Raw genomic sequence first — 18,678 nt, forward strand, 5'->3', positions numbered from 1 at the left:
GAAAAGTGTGGATGGACACTGTTTTCTCCCAGTGAGACCATCATGGTTTCTCTTTACTTTTCATCTTCTTACTTTGTCATTTTATAGCCCACACTAGTTTCTACGATTTTCAGATCAGGAAGGGGGCAATAAGGTTTTGCCTTAAAGACTAGTTAAAATTACAGATACGGCCTAACAAGGATTGTGTCTAAACATGGATAAAAGTTAGATGCTTTAAAAAAGCTGGAGTGATATTCATAAAATGTGGACCAAGAAGTCTCATTACAGTGGTTTTGCTAAAAGATTCTTATGTAGCAGTTTTCTGATCACAACATTATAAAAGGGACTCACAGCAAGCATGTTTCAGAAAGTTACAAATTTAATAAGACACATCTGCTGTACAACTGAATTTTTTAAAATGGAGATATGTTAGCACGACCTGTATAAATTATGAGATTCAAAGCAGGGTATAAATATACCACAGAACATTATACATGAAGGCAGTGACTTGGATGGAAATCTGTCAGTGCTACAAAAATATATATAAACAAAATAATTTTCTTCCCTTGATAAATCTACAAGGTATAAAATTATGAGTATTTACATAATTTCATACTAGATATGTGAAAAATATACCATGTAGAACAATCTCGTTCCAAAGTTTGAAACATAATTCTGTCAAAAATATTCTTCATACAATGTATGAACTTATCAATAACTTTCTAGGTATAAAGTTGTTCTTTATGTGACAGATTAGGAGTCTTCTGAATTTGTAGTTTGATTAGAATTTCGTTTCAACTGGTACCTGGAAGAAGACAGAAAGTTCTTGTTTTAAAAGATTTGTTAAGTTCTACTCCTTTTAAAACTTATACCTTAAGAGCTAGAGTTTACCAGTTAAACAATTTTTGTATTGAATTTTAATGATCAAATAATTTTCTTTACTACTTGATTAACACATATTATGTTTAATATGTGTGTCTCAAAGACTAACTTAATCAAAATAACAGTACAATATGTTGTAGCAATGTATCTTTTCACATTTGTTTCAGGGGCCACATGAACTCCAAGGGTCCATGTGTGCTGGCCAGGCACATTCAACTTTTACCCCCAGTCACTGCTGACTTATCTTCCTTTGAGCATAGCCAGGAACTGAGGTTAAAGGTTTCTGTTTTTAAATATGAGAAGCCAAGATAGAGCTTGGTGATGACTGTATTCTGTTGTTAATTGGTTCAAAAGCTGGCATCAGAGATCAGCTTTGAATGCTGTTATGCTTTATCCCTGATTACTTAATGACAATTCTGAATCCAGCTACTGGGGAGGAGGTTTCTGGGATGAAGCTTTTTTTTAAAGTAGGGTACTCAGGCAAGGTGCTGAGGTTGGGTTTCTCTGGATTCCACTGCTGGGAGACAGCATCATGGCACTTACCCAGGCCTTCCTCTCACTTTAGGTCTATTTAAATTTCTGGAATGACCTTTTCATTTGACCTTTGCTGTTTGATAACACTCTGGTCCAGGGTTATCTTATGTTATACATCTCTTCATTTCTAACCTACATTCCTGTTTGTTATTCTTAGACATCTCTTCATTTAGGAGAACTACCTCTAGTCACCTCCTGTACTTGAAGTACTTAGATTACGTCTCAGTACTCAATCCGTTAGTCTTTCACCAAAGGATAGAGGTGGTATACTATAGTGACCAGAACACAGGTCTTGCCATTGGATAGATCTTAGTTAAGTGCTGTTGCTGTTACTTGGTCTGTGACCTTAAGCAAATTAGTTAAGCTCTCTGAGCCTGTTTCCCAACTTTTTCATTTCTAACTTGAAGATACCTTCTTTGTATATTACTGTAAGGATTAAAATAATGAATATAATGCACCTACCATGGCCTATGACAGAAACATTGACTTAAAGGTCTGAATGTTTTAGAAGTGAATGTTCTAGAATGAAATGGAACTATCCAGTTAAATGATTGTCAACTCATTCTAGTAAGGAAGGAAAGGGACTTGACTACAAACTTCCCATGCTCCTGAATGTCAGGAGGGTGTGGTAGTTTGTCGCCTTCATCACTAATTTATGGCAGTATCTTCCTTGCCGCATGGATTATTATACAGCTAGAATAAGTTGATGGTTGTAGGTACTTTGAAAAACAAAAAGACATGCTCAATATTATATTAATACAGACCCTCTTTCCTATTTCCCATCTTTTTAAAAAAAGTGGCCAGAGTTTATTTTCCTCAATATTCCCTGAGATTGGTGGCATTCCTTTGATTTCTAGAGATGAGGAACAGAGGCTCAAATGGAAGATGTCCTACTTAATTTTTTTTTTTTTTGCTGCAACATTTGGAGGAAGATAAATCAGTTGAAGAATCTTACCTGACATTCCCTATTACGTAATCCTCCATTTGTATTGATGGTAAAGTCAAATTTCATTTCTTTTTCCTGAGAAAAAGAATGGAAATATAGATTATGCTTGTGTCTTCTCTTCAACAAATTAGAGATAAGGGCAGAACAGATTCTGCCTGGAAGCGAGGGTGGGAGGGGAGGAGAGGGTGGTGGGGGGCGGGGAGAGAAATGATCCAAACAATGTACGCACATGTGAATAAATGAATAAAAAAATAAAGATGTTGAAATATAAAGAAAAACTTAAGAAGTGCAGATAGCTGGTTACAGATGTGAATGTCATCAGAGCTGGTACCTGACTGGAATTCAGTTTTGAAGTACTGTAATCCCTCTTCATCAGAATATGCAAAACAGCATCATGGATTGTTAAGAAAAATATTGAGTCCGTGACTTCATCATCAAAAAATTCACACCGAGCTAGCTTCTCAATGAAATCATCTAGAGAACAAAGTAAACATAACACTTAGGAGGAAGTAATTGTTTGATTATAGATTTCTTGAGGCTTGCGATTTGAAATTCCATTTGTGAATGTGCATTTTATTGATATTTGTTAGGTGTTGGTGGCACAATACCCATGTATCATTAGTGCAATATCTTCTGGAATTGAAGAATACCTTTCTAATACACATGCATACATAATTAATACCCCAATGAGCCGAAAAGGTTCAAATGAGAAGACCTTAAGCAGTCCTAAAAGAAAATTAATTCACTTTTATTTAAGCAGTAGCCTATTGAGCTAATGTCCCTATTTAATGACTGGAACATCAAGTGAGGCTTATCATTAAAAATTGCGATTCTTCCAAAATAGGAAACATTCTTTTAGATGTTTGTTGTTGATGGGCAGACCTATATTTACCAGTTTCTTACCAACCATTTTCCCAAATTGGTTGGTTTTTCTTAGGAAACATCTTCCTTAGTATCTTACATCACCTTTCAGAAATTCCCTTCTTTTAGGCATTAACTAGCATTTGTTTGCACAGGTCAGTCAACCAAATAAGACTTAATGTCTCCCTTGTGCAAAGCTCTGGCAGAGTTAATAAAGAGGATCAAGAGGTAAATTAGACCTGAATCTTGCCCTCAAGGAAGATAGAACATTTATTTATAGCTATAGTACTGAAAGGAAAAGGAAAATAATGAGGTCAAGGGGCAGTGTATAGTTTTTTCCTCTTTCTTGTTCTCTTAGTTTTAAATGTGATGCTGGTACATAAAAGGTTCTCAGATCATTTTTGTTGAATGAATGAGAGGTTCAGGACATGTATTATGGAAATTCTGAGAAAGCTGGTAAAGATTGTTTGCTTTTGGAGGGTATCAGAAAACTTGACTCAGCAGATACCATTTTATAGTGCCTAGAATTTAGAGAAAGATGGAGAGAAGGAACAAAAGATGGAGTTGGAAAGCAAGCTTTCAACAGGTAACTGAGGGAGAGGGGATGGGAAGGAAACTGATGATGATGTCAGTTAGACTGAGTGGGATGCCAGGCAACAGAAGCAGCAGGAGAAGGAGAGATTGGAGATGCCAATTTCTGCCTCCTTGAGGACCCATGTGCCAATTGTTACCTCTCCCTAAAATGCTTTCCCCTGAGATACTGTCAAGATTGATGCCCACACTTCATTCCAGTCTCCACTCAAATATCACATTACTGGACATCCCTGATCACTAGTCCAAAACAGTACAGTCCATTGCTCGGTGTCTCCTAACCCTGTACTATCACTATCTGAAATATGGTTCTATTTGCTTATTATTTGGCCTTTCCACAGACTATGTGCCTCATGTGAGCAATGGCTTATCAGTCACTGCTGTGTCTACACCCAGAACAATGGTCAACCAGTGGCAGATACTCAGTAGGTCCTCACTGAATGTTTGTCATGTCCTAGGAATTAGGTGGGAGACAGGGAATAAGAAGGTAAAACAAGACCAATACCTGCCCCACAAAAGATCATAGTCTACTGGGGACACAAACGCAGAAATACAAAATAATGTGATATGTGTGTACTCAGATGCAAAAAGTATGAAGACCTATTGTTTTGCCTGGGAAAGAAGAGAAGTCTTCACAGTATTGTTGAAAAAATTCTTGAAGGAATTTTCTATTTAGAAAAATGAGGTGAGAGAGAATGCTAGAAATGGACAAATACACTGATTAAAACATCTTCCAGAAGGCCTTGATAAGAGAAGTAAGGGTCTGGATTAGGCTCTAGAAATGAGACTGATTTAAGAGGAAATATTTCTAGGACCTGACGAAGGAGAAAGAAATTCAGGATGGTTCTAGAATTTCTACTATGGGCAACTGGGTGAGTAGTGATGCAGTGACTGAGAAAGGAAAGAAGAAGGCGTTTAGGGAGAGAGAGCTATATATACAGTTTTGAATACATGTATCTGAGGTGCCTGGGGACATACAGTTGAAAGGGCTGGGCTGGAGGTAATTTGGGGACTCCATTAACATGCAGATATACTTGAAGTCATACGTTTGGAGGAGAGTGACTAGAAAGAGTCCACGGAAGTAGAACTGTAGAGTTGAAGGCTGAAGCCTGGGGAAAACCCTCTGCCAGGGGTGGGAGAGGAGCCAATGTCATAAACTGAGGTTCTACTTGAGAGGTGTATGGTAAATCAGATGAATGGGCTCACAGAAGTCAGAGAGGAAGAGAGTTTTAAAGAAAATGCTACAGAAAGGGCCAAACACTCAAGTAAACACCAGTAGGAGGAGGCAGAGAAGGAGGCCATTAATCTTGACAAACTGTAAGTCACCAGTAGATAACCTTGGCAGAGGTGGCCTCATCAGCAAGCAGAAGCTGAAACCGAGTTTTTATAGAATAAGGAAAGCAAAGGAGGGGAGGAAGACAGAAAACTACTTTTTCAACAAGTTTAGAGTGAAAAATCGCACATTTACTCCTACTACCTATTAAACTCAGATTCAAGTCAAAAATTCACTGAATCACATATTAACACAGCTAGAACTAAAGATGCTCTTTCCATGGGGATTTTTGTTGGGTCAGCTGAAAATTAGATTTCCTTCTTGATGATCACATAAAATACCTGTTCTTTTGGAGAGAGGTTGTCTAGACTGAGCATTAGCAGTGAGCCTGAAGCAACTCTTAGAACAAAAAATAGAAATAAAAGAAACTAGGCTGGGGATGTAGTTCAGTGGTAGAGTACTTGCCTAGCATGCTTGAGGCTCTAGGTTCAATATCCAGCACTGGGGGTGGTGGAAGCACCACTAAATCTTTAGCTAGGTGTGTGACTCATACCTGTAATTCCAGCACTTGGGAGGCAGCAGCAGAAGGATCTCTAGCTTAAAATAACAAGACTGTGTCTCATAAATCAAAGAACTTACCATCAGTTCCAACAATGTACACATCTACCTTGATCCTGATAAATTCTTGCAAAATCTGTTAAAAAAAAAGGCATACCTTTTTAGAGCAGTTTCACTTGTCAGAAACAGAGAAAACTCCTATCTTACGGTCATACATTACTTTCAGAACTTTTTACATTTTGAAAAGTGATAATAGAAGAAGTAAGTACTAAACTTAAACACAAAAGCTGCATAACAGAAAAAAATAAACCTGAAGGGAAGAGCCTGCCTTTTCAGTAAGATGCAAACAATGGTCATTCTTGGGAGAAGTATTAGAAAATGTTCTGACTCAAACTCACAAGATCAGTTCTAATTAAATTTTAACATAGTACTCTGTATAGGGATGATTGGGACCAGAGCTTCCTATCAAGACAAAACTGAAAAACAAAACACTGTGTCTAATAGCTGCTTGTTGTTCCTATCCACAGTGGCTGCATGTATCTATCACCAAGGAATCTTTATCCAGTTTCTGGGTCTCTAGGCTAAAAACAAATACCAGCAGTGATACAAGATTATACAAAATAAGAAAAGTAGCTTCCACTGTTGATCAAGTTAGGTGATCATTAATATATCACCATCATCAATTAACACTTTTAGAACTTCTGCAAGTCACTGCACTAAGAACTAGGTCTTTTAAAAAAAAAAGCCCATCAGTCCTTGTCCTGTATGCTAAACTGTTCAGACTAAAAGAATGTAGTGTATGTGTGTTTTCTCCTAAGTTAAACAAAAATAAAAACTAAGAAAAAAAGAAAAAGCAAACAATCTTGAGAGTTATGCGATATTTTAAAATTTAAGTCAGAAGAGAACTAAATTGGTTCAGTTTTCTAATTTTATATCTAGCTCACCCATCCTTAATAGAGTTCATCTAAATTCAGCTCACTTAGATTTCTGTGAAAACTGAAGAAAAATAGAGGAAGATGGAGAATTTCTTAAATTTTCTTTATGCTTCTGCATTTCTGTTGGACGCTCATTTGTTTTAGAAATGCTGACAAGACTATGGAAAGAAACGGCTACAACCTACTTGTTCTAGTCCTGTTTTTAAATCACATGTGACATTTGTTCTTTCATATAACTATTTTTAGACTTACTTTTAAGTAGCCACGTGAAATTTTATCAGCTTATAATGGATGAGGATCAGAACAAAGGGACTCACTATTCCACCCCACCAACATTTCCAGATGTCTGATTTCAGGATAATCTAGGTGCAATGCCCACAGGGGTCTGAAAGCACCGTGGCTGATGCCCAGATTTGTTAGGAGTGTGAGAGCAGTTGTTTATCAGGAGGTTCCACACACATTACAAGTGTATGTTTGGTTGCCTTCACAATTGTATGTGGTCTTGGGAAATACACTTTTTTTTTTTTTTGCAGTATTGGGGTTTGAACTCAGAGCCTACACCTTGAGCCACTCCACCAGTCCTTTTTTGTGAAGGTTTTTTTTTTTGAGATAGGGTCTGGTGAACTATTTGTCTGGACTGGCTTCGAACTGTGATCCTCCTGATCTCTGTCTCCTGAGTAGCTAGGATTACAGGCATGAGCCACTGGTGCCTGGTGGGAAACACACTTCTAAAGAGTCCACTGAACACTCCTCATCACTTCTATCTCTTTATGAAATAGTGTAAGATTAAAATTTACTTCTAATTGTATATTATCTAAAGGAACATCTGTCCATCAATACAATTTTTACCTTTAATGATTAGTTGCTCCCATTAAGAAAACAATTAATTACCGTTTTGAGACCTCTCATTGAAGAAACATCAAGAAAGGACACTGCTGAAAAATCAAGAATGAGGCTATGGAGGCTGATTTTGGGGACCACCAGGTTGAGAGGAAGATCCTCATTCCAGTCGATCTCGAAGGGCAGGTCTGTGGTATTGATGGGCTGGTCCAGTTCTTCCAGCTGATTGTTGTCTAGCTCTTCATCGGGCTCCCTTAGACTCTCAGTAGTACATATGAACCCTTTCTGCAGGGGAGGGTAATATATGCATGATCATTCAGATTGTGAAAAATGTGTGGATGTCAAGAATTACCAGGAACGTTTGAAGCAAAGATTCAAAATTGGGTAGAGCAAAGGAATTAGAGATACTTGTCTGGTACTTTATCAGGACAATAAAAAATTGAGACCCTCAAAAACGCATTTTAACCAGGCACCCGTAGCTAATGCCTGTAATCCTAGCTGCTCAGGAGGCAGAGATCAGGAGGATCACGGTTCAAAGCCAGCCTGGGCAAATAGTTTGTGAGACCCTTTCTCAAAAATACCCATCACTAAAAGGGCTGGTGGAGTGGCTCAAGGTGAAGGCCCTGATCTCAAGCCCCATTACCACAAACAACAAGAACAACAGCAAAACACGTTTTAAAAATGACATTGACACATGGAATACCTTACTTGTCTGGCATTTCATTTAAAGTAATGGAACTAACAGCTTGAATTATGTTTTACTAAGCTGTCAGCCATAACACATGAGAACATGATCAGGAAACTTACACTTGTCACTTGTAGCAGGCCTCGCTTCTGCAGTTTTCGAATTTTCTTCAAAGCTTTGTTGCGTTTGCGTAGAATTCGAAGAGGACTAAAGCCAACCTGAAAAACCACTCATGTTATGAGAGTAGTGAATATTCTGCTATTTATATAGCATAATTGTAATAACTAGCTGGGGTGGGTTGAGGGATTAGGACCTAGAGGATATTTGTGACACAAACTTTAAAGTTTTAAACAAGACCAATAGTGTTGTGTCAAGCCTATGGTTTGCTTAGCCTGTATGATATTATCAAAATTCAAAAACCTCCTTATAGTCCAGGATTTATCCATAATTGATTCATGAATAGATTTAAATATTATTTCAATCTGTTTGTGTTTGGAATTTTTGCTTATTTTCTATTTGTTAAGTATAGGTGACACCTAATTAGTATTTGGCTCTATTAAAGTTTATGATTATACTTTATAAAATTTATTCTTACATGATTTTATTTTATAACTGTAGTATTAGACTGGACTAACCTTCATTTCTCCCTTTTCAACACAAATCTGTTCTTGCTGCAATATTTAGCTTCAGAGTAGGAAGAAAGGAGGAGGATCAAATTATACAATAAAAAATATCTAGGCATGGTGGTGAATGCCTATAAACTCAACACTTGGGAGCCTGAGGCAGGAAAATCATAAGTTTGAGGCCAGCCTAGGTTACATAGTAAGGCTCTACTTGGGAGGCTGAGATCAGGAGGATTGTAGTTTGAGGCCAGCCTGGGCAAATAGTTCAAGAAACCCCATCTCCAAAATAATCAGAGCAAAATGGACTGGAGGTGTGGCTCAAGCAGTAGAGCACCTGCTTTGCAAGTGCAAAAGCCCCAACAAACAAACAAAACAACAAGAACCAACAAACAAAAACCCTAACTTGCTATCCTGAATCTCTCCAAGGATGCAATCAAATATTAAATGCTCCCTTGGGGTTCCTGACCTTGATACCCAAAAGAAGGTATCATCTATTATTAATCAGCAGCTTATAATTGTATGATAATTTTTAGTTTACAACAGACTTTGATAAGAGGATTCTATATTAACCTAGTATCAAGAGGCTTACTTCCCAACATATCATCAGATCCCTTATAAGGTAGTTTCACCTGCTCTAGGACATGGAACACAAAAACTCTGATGCAACTCATTCTCAACATAAGTGATCTCAGTGACCTTCTTGTTAAAGAACAGACATTTCATTCTCAGATACTCAGTAGAATTTTTTAAAAAAAAAGTTGAATAAACCCTCAAACCTTACAGCATCAATGAGTTTCTGCTTAAAGAAACCAATATTTGCAAAGTAGATCGGAGATGGACATCTGAAAATTTTCACTCCTTCTGGCTCATACATCTATAACACAGAGAAGAAATATGAGGTGGTACCAATTTGACTCATAGTAATATCTTGTAGGAAGTCAAAGATAAAAATGAATCACTCTTACATCAGAATAGTCTTTCTTATTCTTATAGATGTTGCTCCTTCCAATATTAGCCAGTGTGCTGCATTTTGGACTGTAGGAAAAACAACACCAAGTGAATCATTTGTGCCTACTTGTTAAGGCCTACTATAAGGCTAACCTTGACTTTTTCTAGCATATCAACAAAGGCTTACTTTTCAAATCTTAAAAGTTTGGGGAATCATCATGCCATTAGATGGTATCTAGAGATACCCTGCAGAGCAAACACCTTGTTTTATTTAGCTTTGTCTTCCCATAGCTTCAAAACTAGTGTCTCCTACCTATCACAGCACAGTTGGCAAAACACTTCCTTAGTTTTTTGTCACTTTGATTCTGAATATCACAGTTAATCAGCAAGGTAAGGCAGCATGGTTAACCAATTATATGAGTAACGACATGGAGAAGTAAAATGACTTGCCTATTTCACTGTAGAGTTTGTGTCTATGTTTGGTGGGTCCTCAGTAAAGAATCCAATAAAAATATAAATGAATAAAACAGTGCAAGAGCAATACAAATGTATTTCAATATCAGTACATTCCATCCGTCAAGAAATAACTTTAAGTGAGATAACAAATTCTGCTCTAGCACTCCTTGGTTCCCAAGTGGCCTTATTTCTCCTTCTCACATCATATAATCCAGCATGGGCTGACTAATCACACAGTGGTGATATTATCTGACAAAGAATAGAAATCAGAAAGATGCTTGAACCATGTGACTATCAAGAATCAAGAATTCCAATCTTTGGGGAATCCTAGGATCTGGAGGGATCTTTGAGAAGTTCTCTGGTCCAACTCCATTCTTGTAAGGTAGGTGTGTGATCTGAGAAACTATGAAGATAGAGAGAGTCTCACTATACCTGGAGGGTCTCACGGTATTCTCAGTAACACATTCCCCTGTTTAACAAGTTGAAGGCAATGACATTAAACCTATTTGGAACCAAATTACTTCTGGTTTACTGGTGAGCAATAGACACAGAGAAATATATGATTTTTTGAACTGGTGCCCAAACAGGTCTCCTTCCTGGACTGGTGGTGCATTCTATCAACCTTCAGGCCTTGAGGTGAGCAACCTGAGAAGTCTATTCCCGCTGGTCCTGATAGAGATGATAGTATGCCTAACAACCAAACTACTTTTCTCTTAAGCAGTGATGAAGAGTTTTACTCTTCTGATTGGGCAGGTGAAAGCCTGCCAGGATGCAGAGCACTCACAATTGGGTCCTGAACACGATGGTTAGGAGCTGAAATGCCACACTTGCTGCCAGGCCTAACCCGAGTCCCAGGACAATGGCAAAGATGAAGGTCATGATCCAAATTAGCTGTAAAAAGAAAGCAACACATGCACTATAATTTAAGTAAAATACAATGTCTTAGGTCCAGGGCTATGACAAAGCATGGGCTACTGAGCCAAAAGCAGAGGTTAGAAGTTGTTATTTTGGGTCAGGGAGCAAAGTACGTAGGAGAACACCTGTCTCAAGAGGTCATTCTGTAGGCTCAGGTTCTGGGCCACAGAAACACAATCAAATATAAGAAGATCCATGGAGAGTATTATTTTTTTTAAGCAGTTACTTAACTTTTAAAAAATTATTTGAATTTTCATCAGCATTAATCTCTTTAAAATTACTTTTACATCCATATTTTGAACTGTGCTTACTCGTAATCATCTCAAATATTTATAAATAGCTGATATAGAAATGCTAGTTCAGTATTCTTTAATTCCACAAAAATGTTATATATTTAAAAAATTGTATTAGTATAAAGTATACAAAGGGTTATCTGTGATATTTATATACACGCACATAATGGATTTTGATCAAATTCACCCCCTCTCTATTACTCTGTGTGTTTATTTCTAATCCCAGCCCTAACCCACTTAAGGAAATGGGATTGGGTCTTCTCTCTGTCATAACAAAAATTCCAGAACAAGCCTATTCATTAAAATCAGAAAATGAAAACTGGGCATATAGCTCAGTGGTAGAGCATGTGCTTAGTATGCACCAGGCCCTGGGTTCAATTCCCAACACTGCAACCTCCAGTCCCCCAAAAAACTCATCAAATTAATTGGGAAAGCCTATACTAATTTTACTCTTGGCCTGTTGATTTAATGAATGGCTACTACTCTACAAAAATTTTAGTATGCCAAAAAGGACCAACCCCTCCCCAACAGTGTGATCTACCTGGAACAGCAGCAAACACGTGCAGCTTATTAATTTATGCTCTTCATGTATCATAGGGTATGTAGACAAGTTATTTTTACACCACAGACTTTGACCCTGATTAGATATGGACTCTACTTCTCATAGCAAGACATGAGAATACTCTTTTTTTTTTCCAATTTTTTTTTTCATTTTTCTTTTATATTCATATGTGCATACAAAGCTTGGTTCATTTCTCCCCCCTGCCCCCACCCCCTCCCTTACCACCCACTCCGCCTCCTCCCTCTCCCCCCCTCAATACCCAGCAGAAACTATTTTGCCCTTATTTCTAATTTTGTTGTAGAGAGAGTATAAACAATAATAGGAAGGAACAAGGGGTTTTGCTGGTTGAGATAAGGATAGCTATACAGGGCATTGACTCACATTGATTTCCTGTGCGTGGGTGTTACCTTCTAGGTTAATTCTTTTTGATCTAACCTTTTCTCTAGTACCTGGTCCCCTTTTCCTATTGGCCTCAGTTACTTTAAGGTATCTGCTTTAGTTTCTCTGCATTAAGGGCAACAAATGCTAGCTAGTTTTTTAGGTGTCTTACCTATCCTCACCCCTCCCTTGTGTGCTCTCGCTTTTATCATGTGCTCATAGTCCAATCCCCTTGTTGTGTTTGCCCTTGATCTAATGTCCACATATGAGGGAGAACATACGATTTTTGGTCTTTTGGGCCAGGCTAACCTCACTCAGAATGATGTTCTCCAATTCCATCCATTTACCAGAGAATGATAACATTTTGTTCTTCTTCATGGCTGCATAGAATTCCATTGTGTATAGATACCACATTTTCATAATCCATTTGTCAGTGGTGGGGCATCTTGGCTGTTTCCATAACTTGGCTATTGTGAATAGTGCCGCAATAAACATGGTTGTGCAGGTGCCTCTGGAGTAACCTGTGTCACAGTCTTTTGGGTATATCCCCAAGAGTGGTATTTCTGGATCAAATGGTAGATCCATGTCTAGCTTTTTAAGTAGCCTCCAAATTTTTTTCCAGAGTGGTTGTACTAGTCTACATTCCCACCAACAGTGTAAGAGGGTTCCTTTTTCCCCCGCATCCTCGCCAACACCTGTTGGTGGTGGTGTTGCTGATGATGGCTATTCTAACAGGGGTGAGGTGGAATCTTAGCGTGGTTTTAATTTGCATTTCCTTTATTGCTAGAGATGGTGAGCATTTTTTCATGTGTTTTCTGGCCATTTGAATTTCTTCTTTTGAGAAAGTTCTGTTTAGTTCACTTGCCCATTTCTTTATTGGTTCATTAGTTTTGGGAGAATTTAGTTTTTTAAGTTCCCTATATATTCTGGTTATCAGTCCTTTGTCTGATGTATAGTTGGCAAATATTTTCTCCCACTCTGTGGGTGTTCTCTTCAGTTTAGAGACCATTTCTTTTGATGAACAGAAGCTTTTTAGTTTTATGAGGTCCCATTTATCTATGCTATCTCTTAGTTGCTGCGCTGCTGGGGTTTCATTGAGAAAGTTCTTACCTATACCTACTAACTCCAGAGTATTTCCTACTCTTTCCTGTATCAGCTTAAGAGTTTGGGGTCTGATATTAAGATCCTTGATCCATTTTGAGTTAATCTTGGTATAGGGTGATATACATGGATCTAGTTTCAGTTTTTTGCAGACTGCTAACCAGTTTTCCCAGCAGTTTTTGTTGAAGAGGCTGCTATTTCTCCATCGTATATTTTTAGCTCCTTTGTCAAAGATAAGTTGCTTATAGTTGTGTGGCTTCATATCTGGGTCCTCTATTCTGTTCCATTGGTCTTCATGTCTGTTTTTGTGCCAGTACCATGCTGTTTTTATTGTTATTGCTTTGTAATATAGTTTGAAGTCAGGTATTGTGATACTTCCAGCATTGTTCTTTTGACTGAGTATTGCCTTGGCTATTCGTGGCCTCTTGTGTTTCCATATAAATTTCACAGTAGATTTTTCAATCTCTTTAATGAATGTCATTGGAATTTTGATGGCAATTGCATTAAACATGTAGATTACTTTGGGGAGTATCGACATTTTTACTATGTTGATTCTACCAATCCATGAGCATGGGAGATCTCTCCACTTTCTATAGTCTTCCTCAATCTCTTTCTTCAGAAGTTTATAGTTTTCCTTGTAGAGGTCTTTCACATCCTTTGTTAGGTTTACACCTAGGTATTTGATTTTTTTTGAGGCTATTGTAAATGGAATTGTTTTCATACATTCTTTTTCAGTTTGCTCATTGTTAGTGTATAGAAATGCTAATGATTTTTCTATGTTGATTTTATATCCTGCTACCTTGCTGTAGCTATTGATGATGTCTAGAAGCTTCTGAGTAGAGTTTTTTGGGTCTTTAAGGTATAGGATCATGTCGTCTGCAAATAGGGATATTTTGACCGTTTCTTTACCTATTTGTAGAGAATACTCTTTTATAATACTCCAAAAGAAAGAGTATTTCCAGAAGGAATGCTCAGAATTAAAATTCCTCACAGGGTCTTCAGAAACTAATATATTACATAATGAAGAACAGAAGCAACGCATGCCTTAAAATTCAGAGTTTCTGTGACAATGCAGGATGACTGCAAGAATTATTAGACTAGGTCTGAGGAAGTCTGCACTAGTGTTTGTGAAGAACTTTCTACTTGCAGGAGCCCATTCATCCACTTATTTATTTAGAGCACCTATTTATTTGCTTAACTAGCTAGCTATTATTTTGAAATATGGTCTTGCTATATAGTCTACATTGGCCTCTTAACTCAAGATCCTCTTGTCTCTGTCTCTTGAGTGCTGGGATTACAGGCCTGCACCACCATGCCCCACTGGAGCCCATCCTTTTAAGTAAAAAAATCTGAAAGAATGTTTGCTAGAATATGCAATTTAAAGACAGCAAATAAAATAAACTAAGGTTATTTCAAGCAGATGCATCAAAACAAAATTTGACATAGCTTGCAATATAATTATGCCTTTTACATCAGCATTAAACTGCCATTCTGATTTCACTTCCTCAAATGCCATTGTGTCTACTTACACAGTCATATTTATCCTTTCGCCACAATCTGCCTATTTCAGCAAACTGCATCAGCATTCCCTTTAAGTTTCCAAGAGCTAAAGCAGCCAGAACAGACTGAAAAACATAAACACCAGATGTACTTTAGGTTAATCACATAAACAATGTAGAAGCAAAGGTGAAGGCTACAGATATGTGAGTCCCTTAGTGGGCCTCAAAGCATATCAAGGGATACACCCTTTTCTGGTGTGCAATGTCATGCTAGACACACCAGAGCTGGGACTCTGACCTGTCCCCTGCATGAGGTTGTCTCCACCATAGTGACAAGGCTGAACCACTCCTTGTGGTTATGCCATAGATGATCTGATAGTGTTTAAGAACATGCACCTTGGGACAGAGAAAAGCAGATCTTAAGACCTATGGCAGGTAAGTACTGGAATAAATTCTTTCCAAGCAGAGCCAGTCTTGCATCTGTTGACTGAATTTCAGGAGATGGGGGTTGTGCTTTGAAAAAAAAAAAGAATTCAAACCTTTGTTGATAACTAGCAATCATGCCATTTTGTAAGAGGAAGCTAAAGATCACAGAGAGGTTAACAAAGACTTTAAGCAGACTCTGTCCTGTTCCATGTTGTATCCCTAGAATGCACTATGGTAATGTACTAAAGGAGGGCTGAATAAATATTCCATGAATAAGTGGATGATCTAATGAATTAAAATTCCTCACATTGGTAATAAGCACACACAACACAGCCTCTTAAGAAGCCACGATGTTGACAATCATTGAATGGTGGATTCACTAAGAGGGTCCAGGATTGTAAAATCAGCCTGCCACACAAGCATCAGGCTTCCTGTTCTTTACATGAAGAATGCTAGCATTGCTCTGTGGGAGTGGTGCTAGTTGAGGTGAAAAATGCTGAATGGCAAGCATACCATCCTTGTTTGGAATCCAAAACAATGGTAGGAACCCCCTCCTCCACCCACCTTTCAAGCTGCTCCATTCCGAGTGGAGTATGCAATTTATACACTGACTATTTTCATACCACAAAAGCACAGTATCCAAAGAAAACCAAACACAGCTTTTATTTTCATATTTCAAAGATTGCTTAACTGACCCAGGTAGGTATTTTTAATCTTCATAAGTAACTTTTATATTTTACTATCTAAGTAGTTAATTTGATTCAGGTAATTATTTAGAAGAAATAATAGTCTTAAATAACTTTAAAAAGAAAACTGCATGCAAATGAGTGCCAGTTAAAAATGGAGGAAACTGAATAAAGTCTATAATCTACTCAACAGCACTTTACTTATGTCAGTGTCCTGGTTTTGATATTGTATACAGCTATAAGAGGTGTCACCACTGTGGTCACTGGAGAAGGGTTTATAGGACTCTGTACCATCAACTTCATCATTTTGCAGGACTTAAAAATATGTCAAGTGCCACATGTTAGAGGCATATTTTTTTTCATTAGGCATTATTTCCCAGCTGGTCAATGCACCATGAAATAAAAATATTCAACAGAGTACTTGTAAAGCATACAGCGCACTGAGAAACCATAGAAAAAAAAGGGGGGGTGATTTTACCAGGTACCTGGCATCCACATTGTAATTGATATAAAGGCTTAAGTAGGTATGATTTCTTTGCTGGTGACTTCTCTTTTTTTAGTGGTATTGGGTTTGAACTCAGGGCTTCATGCTGAGTGGCTCTGTGACTTGAGCAACTCCACCAGACCCTGCTGGTGACTTCTTGACTTCTTCCTTGGCAGTTGTTGGACAGATCTGTCCAACAAGACTCTTTGGGATGTCACACTGGAAGTCAGAACCCTGGAACTGACTTCACATTTCAGCTACCAACCAACATAAAAAAAGGCGCTAAGATAAGAACCAACAGACATCAGAGGACTGGATCACAGGTCTATGTACTTTGTAGACAGTGTAACAGAGCATTGATGATACAAATGACCTGGGTTAAGTACTATTGGGCATTATCTCATTTAATTTTCTCAGCTACTCTGTGGGGAGGATACTATTTCCCTTCCTGTTTTACAAGCAGAGAACTGGCAGTTCAGAGAGACGGTGGGCCAAAAGCACACAGATATTACATGGCAGAGCCAGGATTACAAGTAGGTCTACAGGGCTCCTGACCCCCCTCAAAAGCATATTAAAACCATAAGGAACAATGTACTTGGTTTCCTAGTGATCCTGTATTTTCCAGGAGCTGACGTTATTTTTTAAATCTAGGTGCTACTGCAATTTATAAACAAGAAGCTAACCCCTCACAGTCACAGAGAGGGGAGCATGAAGATAAAGAGGTAAGGCCTGTGTCTGGCTGTTTGCTCCCATACTTGTTGGTTTTGGAGTCAAACCAAACTTCTAGGAGTTGCAGGGTGTATTCCTGAGACCAGGTTGTGTGGCTGGTAGCACCATTCTCAGCATTAGATAGAGGCCTGATTATCTAGAGCTTTAAGAAAATCCTTACTTCAGTGAATCCAGGTTGAAGCGGCAGCGCCAGAGCGTCTTCCCTTTAAGCATTAATTATATTCTGCCCTACGCACATGCAGAGAGCAGAGCAGATAAGGTAGTTGGGGCCATCTGCATTCCTAACATTCAGAAAACGCTGCCAGGAGAAAGGAAATAGTTTTGCCTCACTGAATACTGGTTAAGGAGAATTCTTGAGAGTTTGTCATTACTTCATTTTCCCTAGTTTAGTTGATGCTTTCAGAATTTGAGAGCCAAAGGTTTATCACCTCAAGGAGAGAGATGTAATCCAAAGAGAGAGGAGAATTACCTTTTGTAGTGGTTGCAGAAGAAATCCTATGGCTACAATGACAATGAGCACAATGATAGCTGAGACAATGCCAGCAATCTGTGAAGACAAAGCAATTCTCATGACATACCCTTCTCTTCTGACTTGGATTTCCCAGTTTTAAATGTTAAGATGGCCCTCGCAGCAAAGACACCAAAATACCTGTGTTTTGCCTCCTGTGCTTTCCTGAACCCCGGATCTGGAGAGGGCCGTGCTCCCTGCAAATCCTCTGAATGACCCAGCGAATATGTTACTCACTCCCAATGCTATTAACTCCTGACAGGTGAACAAGGAGGAAATTTTTTTAGAAGCATCTTCTTTTTTTTTTTAGAAGACTATTATGTGCACAAAATGTTAAAATGTCTAATTAGACCCAGAAAAGGTTGAATACTTACCTGATTGCCATCAATTGGATAATCGTACTTGAGGGAATAGACTCTGGCAACTGAAAAGGCCACTGCGAAGCCCACGATGGCAATGCTGAAGCCGTCTCCTATGGTGGCTTGGAAAACCTTCACATCAGGTGTAATAGGGGGATGAAATCTGAAATTGAAATTTAGCAGATCTGAATGTCACCAACTTATTAATAAACTCATAAGAATATGGGGCAAGTCAATAAATGGATGTGATCTAGGAGCCATGTCTTACTTTGGAGTATAACTTATAAGAATTTAGTCTCTTTGAAAACTTTGGAATTTGCCACTTTACTGCTACAAAGCAATGCTGCCTGGATTTGATGAAACACTGAGGATCTAGGCCAATGATAAGGGTAAGCTGGATGTGATCTTGCCAGCATCCCCATGCTTTTATATATGCTATATCCCTGTAAGCTTGGTGCAAAGTGGTTTAGATTTCACTTGTATTGTGTGTTGGGTTGCAAAGCATCCTCCACAATGCCTCTAATAGTGATCCATGGATGAAGGCTCTTTGAGCAAACACAATTCTGAGATAAGGAAAGTAAGTAACAAAGTCTTCTCTGCATTGACAGTAACCTTTCATGGAAGACC

The 18,678-nt window shown here is 38.3% G+C and overlaps 1 protein-coding gene across 2 annotated transcripts in view; it reads right to left on the reverse strand.

Annotated features, from left to right (window-relative positions):
- Positions 1 to 340: 340 nt before the first annotated feature.
- Positions 341 to 18,678, reverse strand: part of Slc26a3 (solute carrier family 26 member 3) — a 36,393-nt gene continuing 18,055 nt past the window's right edge. For both annotated transcript variants that reach the window (XM_020171834.2, XM_074064992.1), the window contains exons 9-21: positions 18,067 to 18,214; positions 17,834 to 17,947; positions 17,654 to 17,731; positions 14,890 to 14,985; positions 10,896 to 11,002; positions 9,673 to 9,742; positions 9,489 to 9,581; positions 8,207 to 8,302; positions 7,451 to 7,684; positions 5,706 to 5,760; positions 2,673 to 2,815; positions 2,351 to 2,416; positions 341 to 784 (exon numbers count right to left, since the gene is read on the reverse strand). In XM_020171834.2, coding sequence (XP_020027423.1) covers positions 761 to 784; positions 2,351 to 2,416; positions 2,673 to 2,815; positions 5,706 to 5,760; positions 7,451 to 7,684; positions 8,207 to 8,302; positions 9,489 to 9,581; positions 9,673 to 9,742; positions 10,896 to 11,002; positions 14,890 to 14,985; positions 17,654 to 17,731; positions 17,834 to 17,947; positions 18,067 to 18,214 — 1,324 coding nt within the window. In that variant the 3' untranslated portion in view covers positions 341 to 760. The remainder of the gene's footprint in view (positions 785 to 2,350; positions 2,417 to 2,672; positions 2,816 to 5,705; positions 5,761 to 7,450; positions 7,685 to 8,206; positions 8,303 to 9,488; positions 9,582 to 9,672; positions 9,743 to 10,895; positions 11,003 to 14,889; positions 14,986 to 17,653; positions 17,732 to 17,833; positions 17,948 to 18,066; positions 18,215 to 18,678) is intronic.

Source organism: Castor canadensis, chromosome 2 (assembly GCF_047511655.1).
Source record: "Castor canadensis chromosome 2, mCasCan1.hap1v2, whole genome shotgun sequence".
Taxonomy (NCBI): Eukaryota; Metazoa; Chordata; class Mammalia; order Rodentia; family Castoridae; genus Castor; species Castor canadensis.